This window comes from Stegodyphus dumicola, chromosome 9 (genome assembly GCF_044657685.1).
Source record: "Stegodyphus dumicola isolate Sdum_Otavi_A_Nest chromosome 9, ASM4465768v1".
Classification (NCBI taxonomy): domain Eukaryota; kingdom Metazoa; phylum Arthropoda; class Arachnida; order Araneae; family Eresidae; genus Stegodyphus; species Stegodyphus dumicola.
In genome coordinates this window covers 69,853,950-69,876,622 of record NC_140776.1, presented here as the reverse complement: position 1 = coordinate 69,876,622, position 22,673 = coordinate 69,853,950, and the positions used below count along the sequence as shown (strand labels likewise).

The 22,673-nt window shown below is 36.1% G+C and overlaps 1 protein-coding gene across 2 annotated transcripts in view; it reads right to left on the bottom strand.

The window, feature by feature from the left end:
• Nucleotides 1-22,053, bottom strand: part of LOC118205619 (uncharacterized) — a 73,510-nt gene extending 51,457 nt beyond the window's left edge. For both annotated transcript variants that reach the window (XM_085823571.1, XM_085823570.1), the window contains exon 1: nt 17,096-22,053. In XM_085823571.1, the coding sequence (XP_085679697.1) occupies nt 17,472-21,923 (4,452 nt within the window). In that variant the 5' untranslated portion in view covers nt 21,924-22,053 and the 3' untranslated portion in view covers nt 17,096-17,471. The remainder of the gene's footprint in view (nt 1-17,095) is intronic.
• Between the last annotated feature and the right edge of the window lie 620 nt (nt 22,054-22,673).

The window sequence follows — 22,673 nt, the reverse complement described above, 5'->3', positions numbered from 1 at the left end:
ATTATCCGATATAACTTTTAGGGGCGCCCCGTATTTTAAAATATATTTATTTAAAATAGAATCAGTAACTAATTTCGCGGAGGCTCGTTTTATGGGAACAATTTCGGTCCACTTACTAAAATGATCAACCATAACAAGGAGATAGCGACTTTTATTTAACTGACTTTTTGGGAAAGGGCCCAATAAATCGATGCCAATTATTTCATTTGGAAATTCGGATTTAATACTATTTAGAAACCCGGCCGGGCGGAAATTAATATAATTAACTGCTTGAGATGTTGGGCAGGACTGGACATACGCCCTTGTTAACTTTTGCAGTTCAGGAAAATAGACTGCCTCACGTACGCGTTGGATAGTTTTTCGAATACCAGCATGAAAGCTAAAGAGCTGTCATGGAGCTCCTGCAGGATATTTAATCTAAGACTAGCTGGGATAACAGGTCGAAATTCGTTGTTGGAATTCGTAGTTTTTGTATAAAATAATAGACCATCTATTAGTTCGTAATGGGCCGCCCTATTTCTTATCGCCACAATATCTTGGTGGCTAAAATTTTCATTATCCTTTAAATACTCATAAATGCTTCCAAACTCAGGATCCTTACCCAGTTCGGTTATTACAGTTTCTCGGGAATTTATTGTACATGCTGTGAGCATTGCCACCTTTACGGTATTACCTTCTTCATCTATTTTAATTCTGGACAGGGCATCTGCTACGATATTTTCCTTTCCGGGGGGTATGCTTGATTACCAGATTATATTCTTGTAGCTTGAGTGCCCATCTTATTAACCTTGGGGATAAGTTTTTCCCTGAGTACAATCTAGTTACCGCCTCATGATCAGAGTACACTGTTATTGGCGCCTTTCCAAAATAGACTCGGAACTTTTGCACTGCTAACAGAACTGCAAGTGCCTCTCTCTCAATCGCGGAATAATTTCTTTGTGTTTAATTTAAAGTTCGGCTAAAAAATGCCACGGGCTGTTGATTTTGCGAAAGTACCGCTCCTACCGCATAATCCGAAGCATCCGCTGAAATTTCTAAATTCTCATCCTTTTCAGGAAATTTCAACACAGGGGCTTGCGTTAATGCTTGTTTTAATTTTTCGAAAGCACTATTGGCTTTGGCCGTCCACGAGAATCTTGCTTTTTTCCTTTTTAATTTTAACAATGGTTCAGCAATAGCTGCAAAATCTTTTATAAAGGACCTATAATATGAACAAAGTCCTAGAAAAGAAGAGAGTTTCTTTGCCGTGTTCGGAGTCGGATACTTTTGTACAGCGATTATTTTTGATTCGTCTGTCTCGATTCCTTTGTGAGATATTTTGTAACCTAAATATTTTAATTCAGGGGCTGCAAATTTGCACTTTTCGACATTAACTTTTAGACCGGCCTCATTTAATAAAGAAAACACCTGTCTTAAATCCTGTACATGTTGGTCGAGATTATCACTAGTAATAATCTCTATTATCACTAATAATAGTAAAATGTGGACTTTCCAAGAACAGGCCTTAACGCAATGTCCATACATCGCTGAAATGTTGCCGGTGCCCCTGAAAGGCCAAACGGCATACGCAGAAATGCATAAGTGCCAGACTTGGTTATAAAAGCAGTCTTAGGCACGTCCTCAGGCCTAACCCCTATTTGAAAATAACCAGTCGTTAGGTCTAAAGTCGTCATATATTTGGTGGATGTTATGTTCCTTAGAATTTCTTCAATAATAGGTAACGGGTATACCGGATATTTAGTTATGGAGTTTAATTTACGGTAGTCAATTGCGAATCTCCACCTTTTTGGATGTGTCAAAGGATAGTCATTATTTTCCTTACATAAAACCACCGGGCTAGCATAACTACTTGAGATGGGCGTTATGATCTTTTTACGTAGCATATCGGTGATATGCCATTCTATAATTTTTTCCTTATTCTTATCATACCGGTATGCTTTGTGGCGAACTGGCATTGAATCTCCGGTGTCAATACTATGGTTAGTAACCTGAGTAAATCCTGGAATATCACTAAATAACGAAGCAAATTCACTTACCACTTGTCGGATTCTTCGCTGTTCTTCATTAGGCAGGTGGTCAAGATTTAACATCGGCGGTTCAGCCTTTTCTCCACGAACTGGTTTCATCGTCAGCTTAAGGGACGCTTCGTTAAAATCCAGCGTTGCTTGTGCCTCTGAAAGAAAATCTATTCCTAAAATAATATGTGCTTGCAGATTCTTTACTATGAAAAACATCACCTTTACTTGTTCGTCCTTGATACGGACATACAGCGGTAATTTACCTATACACTTACATTTTTCTCCTTGCGCCGCTAACACTGTCGTATTATCCGAATTATATATGCGGTATTTCCGAAAATACTTCCTAAAAAAATCTTCTGCCACACAGGAACACTGCGCGCCTGTATCCAGGAGTGCGGTGGCTGGGATATTATTCACCAACACTTCAATCTTCGGAAGACTCAAATTTTTCACCATTACTGTATTTAACTTGAAGGAAGAGGGGTTTTCGTGGCCTTCGGATTTCCGCACCCTCTCGTCAGCAGAAATCCGTTTTAGTTTAAATTATTTTTCATTTCCGTGCTTTCCTTCTTTTTCCACTGGCCTTGAGACTTTTTTCCTGGATTGCTATTGAACTGTCGACGTTCGCCGGCTGTTTTTGAATGCTCGGGTTTCCTTGCCCAATGATTCGCTTTGCTTCCGTAGCCGTGTGCTTGAGTTTGCTGTAGTCTTGGCGCACCAAATTGGTTTCGCTGTTGATATTGGCGTCTTCTTTCAATGTCCGCCGTTCTTCTACTTTCAAACTGGATTGCTAGCTCAAATAACTTTTCCAGTGTAGTCGGATTTCTTAATTCAATAAAGTCTTGCACTTGGGGCAGTAACCTCGGCAAAATCACTTGAATTATCTCAGGATCCGGACGGTTTTCATACAAGAGTTTGAAGACGTTAATTTTTCTTAAAATAAAGCTTGAGAGATTTTCGATTCTTTGCTGATATATACTGAAAAGTTCCGTTTCTAATTTCGCACGATCCCTTACAACAGGGAAGGCTTTTAGTAGGGCGGTCTTGAAATTCTCGTAAGTATAGATGGGACTTCCTGCTTGACCCTAAGAGACTTCTGCCTATACAGTTGAACCAGTTAAGCGCTTGGCCCGTCAAAGCGCTGGTAGCTAAGGTAACTTTTCGAAATTCGTGCACGGGGTAGAGCATGAAGTGGTCATCCAATTTTTCCAAAAAACTGGTTACCGGTGAGTTTCCATTAAATGTTGCTTCTGGTTTCATCGAAGCGCTCATGGTCTGGACGATGTAACCAAATCCTTCCAGGGCGGCAGCTGGTATTTCTGGATTCTGAGCCGCTTCTGCAGGCACCACAGGTTCTTCTTGAAACTTGACCATGGTTATTCTTTTTCGTCGGGCGCCACTATCAGGACTGGTGTTCCTCTTTACTTGCTTTGGAAACATTAACTGTCCTGACCCGGAACAGGGAGCTTACTAAAGCTATGTTCAATAACTGTGGGAAGTAGACAGGATACACAAGAAGGGTTTACAAAACCCTTTATTTTTCTCTATTTACAATAACTTCCGTACTTCGGAATACAAAGACCCACTACTTGTGGTCTAAACGTAAGAATATAAAAATATAACTAAACTCTAATTTAACTTTAAAATAATAAACGTGGAAGATTGGCCTTATATTAACAGGAAGCCGTATGTAGTACAGAGAACTGTGAACACTACAATACGTTTAAAGTTATCAAGAGGATTAAACCTCTGGCCTGGAAGGCAACCAGCAACTGAGTAAAACTTCTAAGGTAAGCGGCCTGCTCGACTAACTGCTTCCTCTCCTCGCTTGGCAAAAGGCCACAACTTAAATACTTGGCGTTCGCCAGACAAATTTTGCATAAATACGTTAACGCTTATAATTCTGGCCGGAAGTAGAAAATAAGAAGTGATAGTAAAGATTTAAAATAAAATAAACGTTAGTAAAACTTAAGATCCTTACAACTTTATAACAAACAAATTAATTTAATTTTTAAACTATCAATAAAATGCGTTCATGTAATTATGTACCTATTTACTGTGTTTTTAAGCAATATATATACATAAAAAATTATAATATAATTTATAAATTTATAATAAATTACTTCTTTAGATTTTTAACATAATGAATAAGAACAGAAGATGTAAATTCAAAGATGATCTAAGAAGTGAATTTCCTTTGTTAGAAAAAAAAAAAAAAAGCGATTGCATGGTAAAATGTGAGAAATGTAATATTTTCTATTTCGCCCGGATGGAAGAATCATATTTCAAAGCACTCGGGGACACAGAAATATAAAAGATATTTAAATACTACTGCATCTTCCTCCAAAATGCAGGAATTCTTTCGGAAAACAATTTATGGAGACAAATAAAAGAAATTATCATTAGCAAAAGGACTTATGTCTTTTCATGCTAATAATCACAATAATTTCTTCTGATCTTGTACATCACAAGTTGACCAAAAGTTATTCAACAAAAAAACGACAGCAATCTACTAAAAGAATCCACTCAAATGAGAAATATGCCAAAGAATAAAATAATACTATACGTAATTTTTTAATGTATTATATTTGTAAATTGTACTTATGTTGAAATTTAAAAAATATATATTACAGTACTCTTTTTGCGTTCTATGAATATTTGTGTTGCTCCATATACACTGGTGTGCAAAAATTAAGGACGAAGTCGAAAAATTAGCATATCACCTGAACAAAGAGGCAGAGCGGACAGAAAGACCAATGAGGACATTAAGCAAGGTGATGTACTGTAGCACATGCGCAGATATGCAGGTAGACGTAATGGGGGAGTGTCTGAGTAGTATAAAGCATGTTGTCGGTGTAAGATCAGTATTTCTGGCAAAGAGATTGCACGCCGTATAGCAGTTAAAATCACACCGAGTTGCTGCCTCAGCGAGAAATGGCGAATAATCAATCTGTTAGACGACATCTGGATGCTTTTACCCGAGGTCGAATCATTGGGAAGTTGGAGGAAGGCCGCAGTGTGACAAGTGTGGCTGCAGAGTTCGGAATTGCTCACAGCATCGTTTCACGACTTTGGAGACAATTTCAAACTACAGGAACAGCTATCCGGGGGTTTAGTAGTGGTCGTCCACGAGGAACCACACCCGCAGATGACTGGTATATTGCCTTACAGGCCAGAAGAAACAGGCGGCAGACAGCGGGAGAAATCGCTAGACACACGACACAGGCGACTGGACGACCGATATCGCGTTTTACCGTGGCCAGAAGACTGCACGATGGTGGTCTGTTTGCACGACGCCCTGTACGGTGTGTACCTCTAACGCCTGCCCATCGGAGAAGGCGTTCTCTGTGGTGCCGGGAACACCGGAATTGGAGGGACAATGAATGGGAACGAGTACTCTTTACAGATGAGAGCAGATTCAGTCTGAGTAGCGATTCTCATCGCATACTCATCTGGAGAGAACGGGGAAGCCGCAATCATCCCTCGAACATCATTGAAAGGGACAAGTATGGAGGTGGCGGTGTTCTCGTTTGGGGAGACATCATGCTTGGTAGTCGTACAGACCTTCACATCTTCGACGCAGGTTCAGTCAACGGGACCCGTTATTGTAACGAGATTCTTCTTCCATATGTGCGTCTTTTGAGAGGCGCTATGGGTCCGCAGTTCCTTTTCATGGACGACAATGCACCATGTCATCGCACAGTAGCTGCCGAACAGCTCTTAGAGAGTGAGGATATTGAACGTATGGATTGGCCGGCACGATCTCCGGATCTCAATCCCATCGAGGACGTATGGGATTTTCTAGGCAGACGCTTGGCAGCTCGTATCTTACCACCAGTAACGTTTCCGGAGCTTCGATTGGCGCTGCAAGACGAATGGGCAGCAATGCCTCAACAACTCATTGACACCCTCATTCTCAGCATGGGCAGACGCTGTGAAACCTGCCTAGCAATCAGGGGAGATCATATCCCCTATTAAAGACCGGATGTTTCTTGCTGGACACCCATCACAGGGATGTTTCGGCCTTCAGTCGCATTGCGCTCCATGCTACTTTTTCAATAAAGCTTCTTTTTATCCCTCTGATTTCTCTTTTAGTAAGTGTTGCTTACCTTACTCATGTCCTTACGTATTGGGGATCTTACGGTAATTAATTTGATTTAGAAAGCTTTTGTGCAAAGTTATATTGAAAAAACCGTTTCGTCCTTAATTTTTGCACACCAGTGTAGACCGAACTTTTAATCAAGAAACTCCCCCCCCCTCCGGTCAATGGTGTCCCGCTTTACCAATGTTAAAATCTGGTCACCTTAGACATAGGGCATTCTAGCAAACTCCATATTCATATCCTGTGCATAGTTTTTGGTCTTCGGCGTTGTTTGAAAAGTCAAAGGTAAAGAGAAGGGGGTGACCGTGCATCATCAAGGCTTGTGAAGCTGAAGCGGAGTGCTGCGGCGAGTCTGATAAGTTCTATGAACTAAAAAGGGAGTAACGCGAAGCTTGAAATGCAAACACAAGTCAAAATTTGGAATTTCTGATAACAAAAATACTTGATAAGTTATTTACAAAATCAAGCTATTTACAACTATATACAAATACTAATACATGTCTAAATTTGAAAATATACTGAAAATACCTAAGTGTATCAGTATAGAATCAAGAGAACCTAGGAGATAGATTAGGTCGGGAAGTTTAAATCCCTGGTGTGATGCCCGGCGAAGGGCCTAGTATTATAATCTTCTTCTAGTACGTAATAATCAAAGACTTTAAAATATTTTGCATGTGTGTATAATTTTGAGCCTTGGTGAAGAAATTAGTGTTCATTCTATGCAAATAACGGTCCACGTATTCAATCTTCAAGTCTTTATGAAGTGTCTCGTTCGAGACATAATAATGGGCATTGTCAATGGCCCTTAAAATCTTATTTTGCAGGACTTGTAATTTTGACACATCCTTCCTAGTATAGGCAGCTCAAGCTGGCGAGGCGTAGGTAAATACAGGCCTAATTATTGCAATATAAATATGCCTTTTCTTGTGCAGATCTAAGCACGAGTACTTCCCTATTAACGGCGTAAGCTGTGCCATAACACCAACAGCTTTTCTTCTCACGTTAGTAACGTGATCGGTCCAGGTGAGGTTATTATTTAAGGTAATGCCCAAATATTTGGCCTTTTTGACAACTGGAACATCTGTTTTAAAAATTTCTAATCTAGCATTTATAGGAGTTCTGAAGAATTTTCTACGTACGATTAATAGTTGAGATTTCTGAGATTTGACGATTAAGAGTTGAGATTTATAACAATGCGTCACTTGGTGCACCATGTTTCTATCTGTGGCATGAGATCCTGCAGTTTACGGATGGCAAGTTCCGCTTTCATAGATTTGACTGCTAGCAAGGTATCATCCGCGTAGCAGCCGAGAAAGTGATTATCAGGGATATGGATCTTAGGAAAGTCCGCCACGTAAAATAAATAGATAAGCGGGCCTAAAATTGATCCTTGCGGGACGCCGGCAGTAATCCTTTTGCTGTCAGAGGTGTCCTTACCGAAACTAACATAAAATGTTTTTCTAGTGATAAATGAGCGAAGAAGTAGAATGATTTCTCTGCTGAAATTGAAGTGGATTAACTTATAAATTAGCCCTCATACCTGACGCGGTCGAAAGCTTTCACCACGTCTAGCATTAGTAAGGCGACACATTGTTTATTGTGGATAGCTTCTGCAATTAATTCAGTCAGTGTGGAAAACTGTTTAGTGGTCGAAAGTACTTTTCGGATTCCGAATTGTTCAGGTGGCAGAGTATCTAAGTAAGGAACCACCTTGTTCAGTATTACTCGTTCTAGAATTTTGCCTAGACCGGGAAGTAGGCTTATAGGCCGAAATCCATCTGGTTTTGTAATGTCCTTTCCTGGCTTGGGAAGTAAAATGACTTTTGTTTGTTTCCAGCAGTTGACGAAATAGGAGTTTTCTAAGCAAACATTTAAGATTCCGGTGAATTTGCAGATTATATTAGGTGGGAGATCCTTAATGGCGATATTTGTAATTTCAACGTGTCCAGGTGCTTTTCTGATCTTGAGTCTTTTGACTATATTTGTAACTTCTTTCGGAGAGGTAAAGTTTGCGCAGTTTCTAATTGTAGGGGCGTGCAGCCAGTTATGAACGAAATTTCTGACGTCGTAGGCGAAGCCGTAGTCGCATGTGTCGGAATTAGGAACAAACTGTTTTTCAAGATGTTCAGCCAATACTTTTGCTTTTTCTTTATTAGTAATAGCAATACTGCTTTCCGTATATATGGGCCTGTTGGAAGTCGGGTTTTGCTTGAGTCTGCGCGCAAAAGCCCAAAAGGAGCTATTCGGCTCGTTGAAATCAAGAATTTTATTTTCCCAAATTTCCTTTCTGTGTTGAATAATATCTCTCTTGATTTCTCTATTTAGCCTGTTTAATGAATTCTTAAGGTCTGGGGCCCAAGTGAGATTCCACCTTTTACGTATTCTATTTCGTTCTTTGATTTTATCTCTAATGTAGCTTGGAAGTAAGCCTGCGTATTGTACAGCCGGTATTTTACGGGTGGAGCTGTTATAAGCATCATTAATTTCCTTAGTGAGCGTATTAACAGCTTTATCAATGTCGCTAGGAGTCTTAAGCAACAGTTTCTAGTCTTTTTCTGAGCAAGGAACAGACTGAGTAAGTTCCAGTCGGTGATGCTCTTGAATTCAGGAGTTTTGCTGTTAGAGATTCCTAAGGTAGCAACCAAAGGAACGTGATCGGAGGTTAGATTATGCTTCACTTCAAGACACATGAGGATTGGAGTGGTAGAAATGATAAGATCTAATATACTCCTTTTGCGATGATTTGCGAGATTTTTGAGAATTACTTTGATTGTTGCGTTGGAATTAATTTAGTAGGTGTGAAATTGGATTTCTATTATCTTGAAGTGTTCAACTGTATTTTGGAAGTTAGGTAAGCTTTTAGTAAACAAATAAATACCCCTTTTTTCCATTTCTGCTTTAAAATTATTCTGGCTAATTATTGTGCATGTTTTATGAATGTCTTTCCAGTTGGGTTCAGTAATAAAAAATTGGCGGAATCTTTTCAGCGGCGACATCTTCAGTAATTTCCATACTGTTAATGGCCTTAAAACTAACGCTGATATAGACTCTGCAGTTGATGCTCTCACGGACAGAATCAAAAGTGCATTTGTAAACGCTATCAAGAAAATACAAACTGAGAATAATCCTGACATTCTCTCTCGATTTATAAGGGAACAAATAAAAGACAGACACCGGCTTAGAAAACGCTGGAACTTCACCTGGGATCCGAGGATTAAAAAAGAAGTAAACAGACTGAGTGGGAATATCAGGCAAAATATTAAACAGCATAGGACTGAGAGGTGGAACGAAAAAATCTTCAGTTTCAATGAGCCCAATAACAAATTTTCGACTTTTGCCAGAAACTTAAAAAGAAAGGTGCAGTGCAAGAAGCCGATCACCAATGGTAATATCACGGCACTTACGAATAAAGATAAGGCTATACCTATTTATATTAAGACACAATAACACGCCGAACAAATACTAATTCAGAAGTCAAACAACAACCGGTTTACCGTAAACCATCATCCCTTTGCCTTCCACCACACTTTAAATCATGTCATCCGACTAAACAAAAGTTAGATTCATTTTATTCCTATGTTTTCCGTGCTCTTCAAGTTTGCTCCCCCAAACTATCCCTTGATGAAGAACTAAATTATTTAAAAGCAATAGCTATTGACAGGGGCTTTTCACCCAACATTATTAATCAAGCAGTTAAAAAATTTTCATCTCAACACACTAAAAGGCACACTCTTGTTTTAGGAGATTATAAAAATTCTGTTGTCATTCCCTTCTTTCCATCAATTAGCTATAAAGTTGCACATATTTTGCAGAAATTTAACTTTCGGGTCGTTTATTCTCCCATCAATAAAATTCCAAGTTTCATACTCAAGCACCCCATTCTGGATATGAATTCCTGGGGTATTTATAGGATTCCTTGCCAGTGTGGTTTAATCTATATTGGCCAAACTAAGAGAGCCTTAAAATTTCGCGTCAAGGAACATAAGGCATATGTTAGAAAAAAGGAAACACGGAAATCTTCTGTTGCTCAACATTGTTGGTCCGAAAATCACACTTTCAATTTTTCTGCTGCCAAAATTATTCAAAAAACATCCTCCATTGGAGAACTGAATTTTCTAGAGGCATTTCACATTGAAAAAAATCTTTCTGTTCTAGTTAACGATCCTAATTCCAATCCATCTTTGCCTTCAGCCTTTAAAGAAATTATGTTTTAGTTCTGGTTTCACCAACAGATGGCGGCACTTGCTTATTCTTGTCCAGGCTTTCTTATCTTATCTAATCATTATTTCCTATCTTGGTCAGTTGCGGTTTTGCAGCTGAGGATGGTCGTTCAGTAAAACCATCGAAACTTAGTCCTGTGAAAATTGTGAATGTATAACGCTGATTTTTGTTGTTTGACTTCTGAATTAGTACCTGTTTATATGTCATTAACCTAAATGTAGAGGCATGAAAGATTAAGTAATAAACATAACTTAGATAAAAAAAATTTTGTTTCATCCCCCCCTAAAATCTTTTGTGCATAACATAGAAAGTGAATAGGGGGAGAATAATTTATAAATGAATAAACCGAAAATCTTAGCGCCAACAGTAAACAAAAGCAGTCTTCAGTTCTAAATTAAATTTGGGTTGATTTATTTTCACATACAAATCTCTCTTTGTTACAAACAGTATTGGGTTATGCTCCGTTGATGATTATGTATCACTTTTGGTGCAATCATTCTTGACAATTTGGAGAGGTCAAAGATTGTTTACAGGGGGCGACCATGAGTCGCAAAGCCATTGAGAGGCGAGCGCAGCAAGAAATACACAAAACAGGAGCCGTGAGGAATCTGTGTGACATGTTTGAGTTGTTACATTAAAGAAGACACAGACAATATCCGACAATTTCTTTCATGACATGTGAAGTAAAACATAACATAAAGAAAATAAACATAATCGTGCAATATTGTCAATAATAACTACAAATAACCTGAAATTAGAAGGATACAAAATATTGATGCAAATACAATTGAGAACTTAATATATATATACACTATGTACAAGAACTGTGTATAATTATCATGACATATTACGTGGGGAAATTTAAGTCCCGGGCGAGGTGGGCCGCGAGTGGTCGTAGCGATGCATCTTCCTCGAGAATTACATAATTCAATACATTAAGGTCAGACATGTGGTTACATTCTCGAGCCTTTTTAAAGAATTTAACATTGGCATTATGCAGATACATTTCAATGGACTCCATTTTAAGGTCTCGATGTAGGGTCTGATTGGAGACATAATAATGCGCGTTGGTAATCATTCTAAGAACTTTGTTTTGAATAATTTGAAGCTTGCTTAACTCCTTTTTCTGAACTGTTGCCCAGACGGGAGATGCGTACGCAAAAATAGGACGAATTATGGAATTGTAGATATGCCTTTTCCTCTTTATATCTAATTTGGAGGTCGCAGACAGGAGCGGCGTAAGACTTTGTATGACCCCAATGGTCTTGCCTCTGACGCAATTTATATGATCTTTCCAGAGGAAATTTGAATTATATTTTAGTCCTAAATAAGTAGCACTCTTGACAACAGGAACGACAGTATCAAAGAGCACCAGCTGGACAGTCAAGGGATGGTTCATCTTATTTTTCTTAAAAATCATAAGGTTGGATTTGTCAGCATTTATTGCAATTTTACACATGGCGCACCATTGTTCAAGCTTGGGCATAAATCTTTGTAGCTTCTTTACGGTAAAATTTGGCGACCCAGACTTGACAGCAAAAGCTGTGTCGTCTGCATAGCAACCCATGAAGAAGTTTTGATTTAGATGTTCTGCAGGTAGGTCTGCCACGTAGAATAAGTATAGCACAGGCCCTAAAATAGACCCCTGCGGGACCCCGTCCTTCACATGCTTCTTATTTGAAATGCTTTCACCGATTTGAATAAAGAAAGTCCTGCTGGACAGAAAAGAGTGTATATTTTTTATCAACTCACTGCTGATGGTGCATTTTTATGTTCGTTGAACTAATAAGTACTGATTAGGGGGGTTCCTTAGCCCTGCGTATATCTTTGGTTCAGTGTCCGAATATTGGTTAATGTAAAGAAGATGGAACTCGCGTGTAGAAAGTTTACTGAATCTGTCCTAAATATATAGGACTAATTCACTAAACTTACTAAATAGATGGTATTATACAGGGTAAGGAGTAACTGAAAAAAATTATGGGCTGAGATGTGGATCAAGCATATTAATAGCCGAAAAAAAGCCCGAAGGAATAAATAGGGACAATTAGGATTGGAGTTAGCAAACTAAATAAGTTAAGGTAAACGTAAATGCGTTATGAGAAATAAAATTCAGCAAAGAAAGTTAACAAGTCGATAATGTAAAAGAAAGTACCGGCAAGTAAGCAAGTAACAGCTTGCAGGCAGCCATCCTCTCGACTCGAATACTGATCACATCTTTAAGAATTTGATTTTTGTTGGACAGGGAGCAGACTAATTTCTAACGCCTGTACAGAGAACGAAGGAAATTTTCTGAGAGGGAAATCGGGCTATAAATTAGTTATTGATTTCTTATAAACCGTTTGGCTCTTCAAATAAAGGGTATAAAATATACACGCTTTCCTAAGACAAGCACAAAAAGTTTCTAACTGATGAAAATATAGAACTAGAACTTCCTCTAATATCCTTTTCTGTGAGACACAAGGAATTATTATGATAAACACCAGTATTATATAGCAGTATTTTTTAAACTGTGGATGGCGATCCCACATGGGGTAGTAGAATTTAAATCCGATTCATTAATTTAAAGAAACATTAGTAGCAATCCTTTCAGTATCTTTAAATTCATATGCTATATATATAACGAAATTATAAAATCGTAATACTAGCCAAGTTAAGCTGTAAATTAGATTTACATACTGAAAAATACCATTAATCATCATAAAAGCGCATCATAATAGCAAAGTCACAATGCAATTTCAACATGTAAGTTATTTCAAAATCAAAATATGCCGCAAGCACACAGTATATAACGTCTTGCTCCACGTAGACGTGCCGAGAATAAAGTCGGCACCGAAACCTTTTCCTTCTAGTCGGTTGTTTCTCTTTCAGTGGAGCAAAGTATGTGTATCTCAAGAATATAGAAAAATCATCATTAATAAACATTACTAATAATCATCATTAAAACCCATCGAATTATTATTAAACTACGATTTATTTCCATAAATTAAAATGAAAATAAAAGAAAAAAGAATGTCACATTACGCTTGTGCATGCATCGTCGTTAACATCTCGTAGATGGCGCGTGAAATCATGCAATTACAGTTACTGTTGCATGACCTTTTCCCACAAGAATAATGCATTATATTATTTTATTCCTCTAAGTTTGGTACTTAAATGTTAACAATCCAAACTTAGAGTTTTATATGTAAAAATTATAATGAGAGATGTTATTTTACTTAGACTTTTTTTTTAAAAATATGTTTTATTTATGATTAAATGATTAAATTTGAGCAACAATAATGGCACAGATGGTAGTGCGTCAAAGTCTCTTCAAGCAGAATCCGTTAATCATAATCAAAAAGAGGTACCTAAGATGCGACGAAGACATTTCTTCAGTTTTTTTGCTTTATTTTCAATAACTATGACGGTAATTATGAACTTCTTTGTTTAATTTGCAATAACGTTTTGGCTATGAAGATTATGAAATCATCGAAATTAAAAAGGCATCTTTAATCCATGTATCCATCATAGGTCAATAAATCAAAAGAATATTTCAAACGACAGTTAAAATCTTCAAATGAAGATAAAAAATATATATAGAAATTTATAACTGTTAGCAAAGAATATTTATTCACGTCTTACGAAATTTCACTGCTAACTGCTCAAAATATAAATCTGATGTGGACACCACAGTCCACATCACTTCCTTGTACGGCCTATTAAATTATACTAAATTTTTTGCTGACTTTAATTTAAACTTATTTCCTCGAATTTCATTAGAGAAATATTTCTAATTCAATTGATTCAGTTCTCACTTCACGGCAAGGCAAAAGTACATAAGAACCCAAAACATCTTCATTAAAATTTGTAAAATTAAAAAAAAATAAAAAATAATAAAAAAAAAAACTTAAAACATCAAATACAGCTAAAAACAGTTTAAAAAACAAATTTACAACTAAAATTAGAATTTCTACTCCAAAACAAGCAATTCGGCCAGCGGGCAAAAGGTCAGATTTTTGGGTACACAAAATTAAAGTTTACCTTTGGTCCCACTCGACAAAAAGACACTGAAGTTGATGAACAAATTTTGTTAATTCACTATTCTACTAACAGTTTCAAATGTAAACAAATTTCGGCTTCGTTAGGCTTAGTAGCACTTGAACGACTTTTAAATTGTTGATTATTCTACAACAGTTCCATGCAGATTAACTAAAGGAGTAAAACCTTATACGGAAATAAAAACAACATAATTCAATCACTTTTAAAGCAAAAAATACACAATTTATCCCCATATTAGAATAAAAAAAAGGAACTCCTAGAGTCAAATAACTGGGTGGGTATATACAAGTATGTTTGGTGTGGCCGATCGCAACCAAAAAGGAAGGTACGCAACTATATATTATAGCGATCCCGTATACAAAATTTCAACTTTCTGAGACTACTCGTTTTTGAGTTATGCGAGATTCATACATACGTACGAAAGTACGAACAGACGTCCCTAAGAAATCTTTTCTGAATACATTTTAAATCGACTTTACAATCCGTTTTGGAAAAAAAGAGTTCTTTATTCTGTTGAAACGTACAGATATCACTCAAAAACATCATTCAAATTCATTCGAAAGCGGTCAAAATGGATATTTTTGTTGAAATGTGATACCCGAAATTGTTCGCGATTACAATACTTCATTTACTTCGTACGAGAAGGCAAAAAGCCGCGCACCATTGGAGACGATATTGTATTATCTCCTGCTGTTAAAATGGGTAGAAATATTTTACGGAAGTAACTATGGCAATGAAATTCTGAAAATTCTATTGTCAAACATCACTTTTCAACAGAACTCATGAAATTAGCTAAGACTAATTCGAGCAACTTCTTATTTTACAATGTAGTTGGGTGAAACATTTAAAAAATAACGCAATTGTTAGTATAATGTCATACATTTGTAAAAAAAATATCAATGAAGAAATATTATTTTGTTGTCCTTTGAAAGAACATCGAAGAAGGAAGACATGCGTTGTAAAGTTTGCGAATTTTTTTAAACCTGAAGGTTTAGTATGGGAAACTGTACTGGAAAAGTGTGCACAGAGGACGCAAAAATGACAATGGGGAGAAATATTGCTTTAAAACGGTTTGTTAAAGCTGCTGGCATTGGTCATGTTATTTTTATAAACTGCTTGATCTATCGAAAGGCCCTTATATATATATATAAATGCAACGGAGTTGAACATTGTTCTTTGGAAATTTATTCAACTTCTCTGAAAGCCACGCTTTTAACAATCTTTTATTTTCGAATTTCTGTAAGAACTGGACTCTGAATACAAAAACGTGTTATTGCATGCAGAAGTAAGATTGAATGTTAAGTAGGCGAAGTTTGAGATTATTTTTATTAAAAGATGAAACTACTATTTTTGTAACTCAAGGAAAATCTGATGTTGCTTATCTTTTTCGAAATGATTTACGTCTATCAAAACTCTGCTATTTGTCGGACATTCAGGAGAAATCAAATGATCTCAGCATATCTGTTCAAGGAAAAAACAGCAATATATTTGATTCGAATGATAAAATTGAAGGTTTTCATAAAAAGATCCGCGTTAAATAGGATGGGATAGGGGGAAAATAATTCATTCTAAATGTTTTTGGTTATCATCAATTTTATAATAGAGAGAAATTATTATAAAACTTTAATTGGCAAAAATTACATGGCTTTAAAAAAACTAAAAACACAGTTTTGCAAATACTTTATACCGAATTTTGATTTCAAAAGTTACCAAGGACTCAAAAACTATTTTCTGTTGACATCATTAGATTAATCGCTACCATAAAGGGCGCAAGAGGAATTTAATAAGTTACCGAGTAACTCAAAATTAAAACTTGAGTTTCCACAAAAATGCTTTAACTGAATTCTGCATAGAAGCTAGAAGCTTAACGCTTATTAAATCCATGTGGAATTCAATGTTGAAAGGCACTGAAGATGCTATACATGTGAAATATTGTACCAAAATTTTCTTGTTATACGGCAAACAAACGACCCTATCCGTCTCATCAAAACGATATTTTTTTTCATTAATTCATTTATACTTGAAATAAAACCTAAAGCTTCTTCTTTTCATGTGTATAATGCTTAACAAAGAAATAAACTATTTATGAGAGATTTTTTGTTTTTAGACTTTGAACTGTCTAGGGTTTAATATGTGGGGTGGTGAAAAAAACTCGATATTTAGGGTCATGAATTTAAGAAGCTTGCTGTATACTATTTTTTAAATCGAACTTCTCCATTCGGAAAAATTATCAGAATGTCTCAATTCTGTAATTCATTCTGTAATATTATATTTTATAAAACTATGTTAGATTTGCTAACCCATGACATACCAGGGAAGTCCTGACGAGAACTAACTTATAGAACAAAACAGAGCACTCGTGACTTTCTACTCGTGCTGCCATCTACTGGCAATAAACGTAAATATTAATGATATAACATTAGTCGCACGAGGAAGAGGAATGAAATAAACTGAAATTGTTTAGATATTGAGAATAAAAGAGTGCAATAAAAGCAAAATACCAGAGCTGCATGTACGTACATGGTCTCAGATCGAGCAAAAGGAATCGCGCAAGTATAAGGAATTGTTCAACCAGAAATCTCAACGCAGGCAGGATTTGAAAACATGCCCATCAATGTTGTATATAGTAATGCTTGTAACTAGTATCGTTTCAATTCAGTAAAAAACAGATCATTCAAAATTCTAGATAAGCAAATGAAGAAAGGTTGCTTACCTTTATGATCCGCGTTCTTCGATTCTGGTCCGCCGCTTTTGTAGACTCCGATTTGGTTTCATACTCATCTAAAATTGGCACTGTTTTGTATGAATCACTTTATTTGACATTTTACATAAAAGGGGAAAAATATCTAAATCATTACACTATCGAAAATCACTTCTAACTACTTAGCATCATTGTTCTACATATCTAACAGCGTCATTAGTCTACTGCGTCACTGTTCTAAAAGCATACACTATCGTTGCCAGTTCCCAAAAAAAAAAAAACTTTCTTTTTCAATTCTCGTCGGTCTGGAGGCTCAATCCGTTCCCCAAGAGCGGAAAGTGCGTCGTTCGCGACACACTCCCCCCGATGAGTTTCACCAAGTTGAAACTCAGCCACAGTCTGGTTGAAAGTTCATGAGGTTTAATCGTTCAGGAGTTCGAATCACTCGTCCACATCTAGTTGTTTTGAGGGGATTCTGATTGAGTTCATTTGACTGATCTTTGTCAGTGGCACGAAACTCTGTAGATCCAATAGAAGTTGTAGGCTTATCACACATTTTTTGATCAGAATGCTTCTTTCTCAAACAGTCTCCTATATTATCCGTTTGTAAATGGACTTCCAACGGATAAATTCGTTGTATGGGTCGAAGGATTTCGCCACTTTTGGTGCGTAATTTTACTAAACGAACTACACCATCATTTCCTGGGATGAGTGTTATAATTTTTCCTAGAGGCCACTTAATTCTTTTCTCAGGTGTTTCTATTAACACAATGTCTCCAACCGATAGTTTAACATATTTCTCTGTTTTTAAAATATGGTTTTTCAGTTGTCCTAAGTATTCAGTTCTGAACCGTTTTCTTAGATCTTCTCTAACCTTCATCTGATATGCATACCTTTTTTGTAAGTATTTGGCATCAATAATATCTAGATCTGGAACTCCACTTTCTTTTAGATCACGAAAAAACATTGCAGGTGTCAAGGGTTCCAGTTCCAAGTCCTCGGAAATATAAGTTAATGGTCTGCAATTTAAGATATTTTCGCAATCACAGAGGATCGTATAGATTTCTTCATATTTCAGTGAGGCATTACCTAAAACTTTTCTGAGAATGTTTTTCATCAGGCCAATCATTCTTTCCCAAAATCCACCCCACCAGGGAGATGCTGGTGGGATAAATTTCCACTTAATGCGGTTGACAACATGATTTTTAATAAGTTTATCCCAGTCAATCATTTTTAAGAGCGAATTTGTACCAATAAAATTACTACCGTTATCAGTGTAGACAATTTCAGGTCTTCCTCTGCGTGCTATAAAACGTCGGAAAGCCAATAAAAAGTTATCTGTTGACAAAGATGTTAAAAGTTCAAGATGAATTGCCCTGTATACAGCACATGTAAATAAAACGATCCACGTTTTCGATCCCCTTTTTAAAAACAAAGGGCCAGCTAAGTCGATACCTGTCACTTCAAAAATAGAAGAATCTTTAATACGGTCCTTTGGCAAAGGTGCGGATTGTACCGTGGAGGGTCTCGAATCAAATCTTCTACATTTAGTGCAGTTTTTCAACACTTTACGAATAGTTTTACGACTTTTCAAAATCCAGAAATTTTCTCGTAGCATTGCCATTAAAGTCTGAGTTCCGCAATGCATTTGTTGTTCATGTTTTTCCATAATCAGTTTAGAGACAACTGGATGTTCAGAAGGTAGGATTACAGGTGTTCTAAAATTTTCGAAGTCTTGTCTCATTAATATTCTTGACTTTACTCTTAAAAGACCAGATGAATCAACAAATGGTTTTAAATTTCGTAAGCGTTTATCCTTTTCTGTTTTAAAGGAGACCCTTTGCACAATTTTCCAAACAAGAACTTCAGCTGCATTCAATTCTTCGATTTCTAAGTTCTTTGACGTTGTTCTGTTTTTATCTCTGCAGTTATCAATATACCTTTTTATCCAAGCTGTAACTCTAATTATTTTCTCAAAAGAAGAAATTCGTGAGAAATGCGAAAATTCTTCATCTACATTTGTTAACGAGGATACAACTGTTTTTCTTCTTTCTCGATCAATCATATCTTTGTCAGGAGAAATATCACAAGTAGGCCAACAGTCTGGATTCAACTTCAACCATGCTGGACCTTCATGCCATCTTTTGGCTTTAATAGTTTCAACAGAACATCCTCTTGACGGAATATCCGCAGGATTCAAGTTGCCAGGAACATAATTCCATGCATCAGGATTAGTAAGAGCTCGTATTTCTTTCACTCTATTCATAACAAATACACCCCAATTTTCTTCATTCTTAATCCAGTACAATGTGTTCCTTGAATCTGTCCAATAAAACGTAGGTATATTTTCTTCCTTCAAATCTTGTTTTATAGATTTCATTAATCTTGCACCAACAACACAAGCTAATAATTCTAGTCTACAAATTGATGTGGGTTTTAGAGGAGCAACTCTAGATCGTGCTTGAACTAAATGACACGAAACTTTATTTTCATTTTCATTTCTTAAATAAACGCAGGTTGCATATGCCATTCGGGATGCATCACAAAATATATGAAAGGATAATTTCAATTCAGAATCAATATTAAGCATCATCTGTCGAGGAATTTTTATTTCCGTTAAACGATTTGCATCATTTTTCCATTTCATGTATTTCCTTTGAATTTCTTCAGGAAGAGCTTCATCCCAAGTTACTTTTAATTCCCAGCAGTTTTGTAACAGAATTTTAGGAATTAAAATTATAGGGCAGGTGAATCCAATAAGGTCATAAATTTTATGAATTTCAGACAAAATTGTTCTTTTGGTAACAGGTTTGTTTTTTGATTCATTTAATCCCTTAATATCACAACTTAATGTGTCATCATGCAAATTCCAAAGAAGTCCCAAAATGTTGACCGTTTTAGCTTCACAAGGATCATCGAAAAACTCATTCTCATTTAATTTATCAAGCTTCGACTGTTCTAAGATGGGTTCAACAACAAATGCATCCGTTTTATTTCGAGGATAGTTATATGCCCACTCTTGTAATTCAAATTTAGCACTTGCCAAAATTTCAGTGGCATCATTTTTTAACTTCTTTAACTCTGATTCATCATTCACACTTGTAACTAAATTATCAACGTACCAGGATTCTACTAATTTATTAGCACTCGCACGATAATTTTCTGGTACTTCATTCATTAATTTCGTTAGTGTTGCATTTAAGAGAAATGGACTGCTGGTTATTCCAAAGACCACTCTTCTATGCCTGTATATTTTCAAACGCTCAGAATTTCCCTGTTCCCACCATAAAAATCTTAAATAATCTCTGTCTTTAGGATTAAGTGCTATCTGCAGAAAAGCCTTCTTAATATCAGCGCTAACGCCAATTTTTCCCAGTCGAAATCTATTTATTATAGCTGGAACAGTATCAATCAAATTTGGACCCTTTTCCAAACAGTCATTTACGGAGGGTGATCCTTTAGTTCTTACGGATCCATCGAAAACCGGTCTTATTTTTGTCGTGGTGGAATTCATTCGAATAACAGCACGATGGGGTAAATAGTGAGAGGGGTTATTAACTTCTTCCTCAGGAACAATCTCTATTATTTTATCATCTTCCCAAGATTTAAAAATTGCGTTGTAATCTTCTAAAAATCCCCCATCCCTTAAATTCTTCACTGTACTCTTTAATCTCTTTTCTGCTATTTCTCGATAGTTTGGAAGTAGGGAACGATTTTCAATCCAAGGTAAACAAACTTGAAACCTTCCTTCTTCATCTCTTTTCACATTGGAAAGAAAATGTGTCATTGTTTGTTTTTCTAATTCCCTTTTAGTTTGACTTTCTGAAGGGTCTAATATCCCAAGAGTATCAAGTTTCCATAAATCAGAAATTTTACTATCTGATACTAACATAGAAAATGCATAAGAACAATCATATTTATTTTCCATTTCTACGGGAATTTTCCCCATGATACTCCAGCCTAAATAAGTTTCAATGCAAACTAATCCACATTCTAACTTCTTTATTTTCCCTGTAAGCAATTTTCCCGCTATGTCTGCGCCTATGAGGATATGAATTTCAGAAGGAGAATGCTCGAACAACAATTTTTTATGCCTACCTTCAACATCATTCAAAAATATGTTATGGGTTTTTAACTCATTTAAATAAGGCTTGATGTTCAATTGTGGAATATCAGAACAAATATTCGCTTGATCAAAAGCTTTGAAGTTACAATGATAATCGTTTTTGATACTACTTAAACGTACAACGAACTGTTTATGAGTTTCAACCACTTCAGTTCCTCCGAACAGACTATGAATCACACTGCTTTCGTTAATACATTCGTACTGCATAGCATTAGCTAAGAATTTAGATACATAGCTTCGTTGACTCCCAGAATCAATTAAACAGCGGCAGTATTTTTCTGGACCATTGCCACGCACTCTTACAACTAAAGTTTGTAATAAAACTTTCTCTAAACATGATTTGTTCGTCAAATTGAGATCCTTCTTATTTGATTTTTTCTCATCTAAACTATTTCTGTCACAGATTAAACTGTTGTGTTTCCACCCACATGAATCACACTTTATCTTCGAAAAGCAATTTTTTGCCAAATGGTTACCCCTTTTAAGGCATAAATAACACATTCCGAGTTTCCGAAGTGACGCCTTTCTGTCTGTTACAGACTTCGGGCAAGCTTCGGAAGTATGTTTTTCTTTTTCTGAATCCTCGCAAAATATGCAGCTGTTAATTGAAACCTTTAACACAGCAGCCGTTGGAATAGAAATTTTATTTATTCTTTTTTCTTTAGGAAAGTGGCTCGAATTATGGTTGTTTATTTTATCTTGAATTTGTAGCATGGATTCGCGGCACTCAATTTCCGTTTTCAAGAACTCTAATAATTCGTTTACATCAAAATTATCTTTCGATTTCCTTTTTCTTTGGAAATCAAGATTCAGTTCATTCGGAATTAATTTTAATAAAACTGGTGTCAATAACGTGCCATATGTGCCAGAAGTTACATTAAGTGATTTTAAACTTCTTATCTGTATTTCGATATCATCATACAACTTACGTAATGCAAATATGTTGTTAGCATTCCTAACAGGTTCTAAATTTAACAGTTTTCCCATATGTGCATTTATAATTAAATCTGTTCGACCAAAGCGTGTTTTAAGTAACTCGATTGCGGCAAAATAATTTTCACTTGATAATGAAAAACCACTAACAGCATTACAAGCAGCACCTGATAAAAATGATATCAAATAATTAAATTTGTCTGTATCTGTTAAATCACTATTCTGATGTATCGCATTGTCAAACTGGTTCCAAAATGATATCCAATTAACAGGATCGCCATTAAATTTATTGATCGATAATTTAGGCAATTTAATTTTTGAATGAGATACAGAAATATTTGAAATATCATTATTCACAATATTACCAATTGTATTCGAAACAGGAATTTCAGGTTTCCTATTCTCTTTTAACATAAATGTTAGTTTTGATTTCATGGAAATTATTTTCTCGGAATAAACTTCACAAGTTTCAAATTCCGATTCATATTCAGTAGCCTCAATTAATTCTTGTATTTGTTTATCTAATTCTTT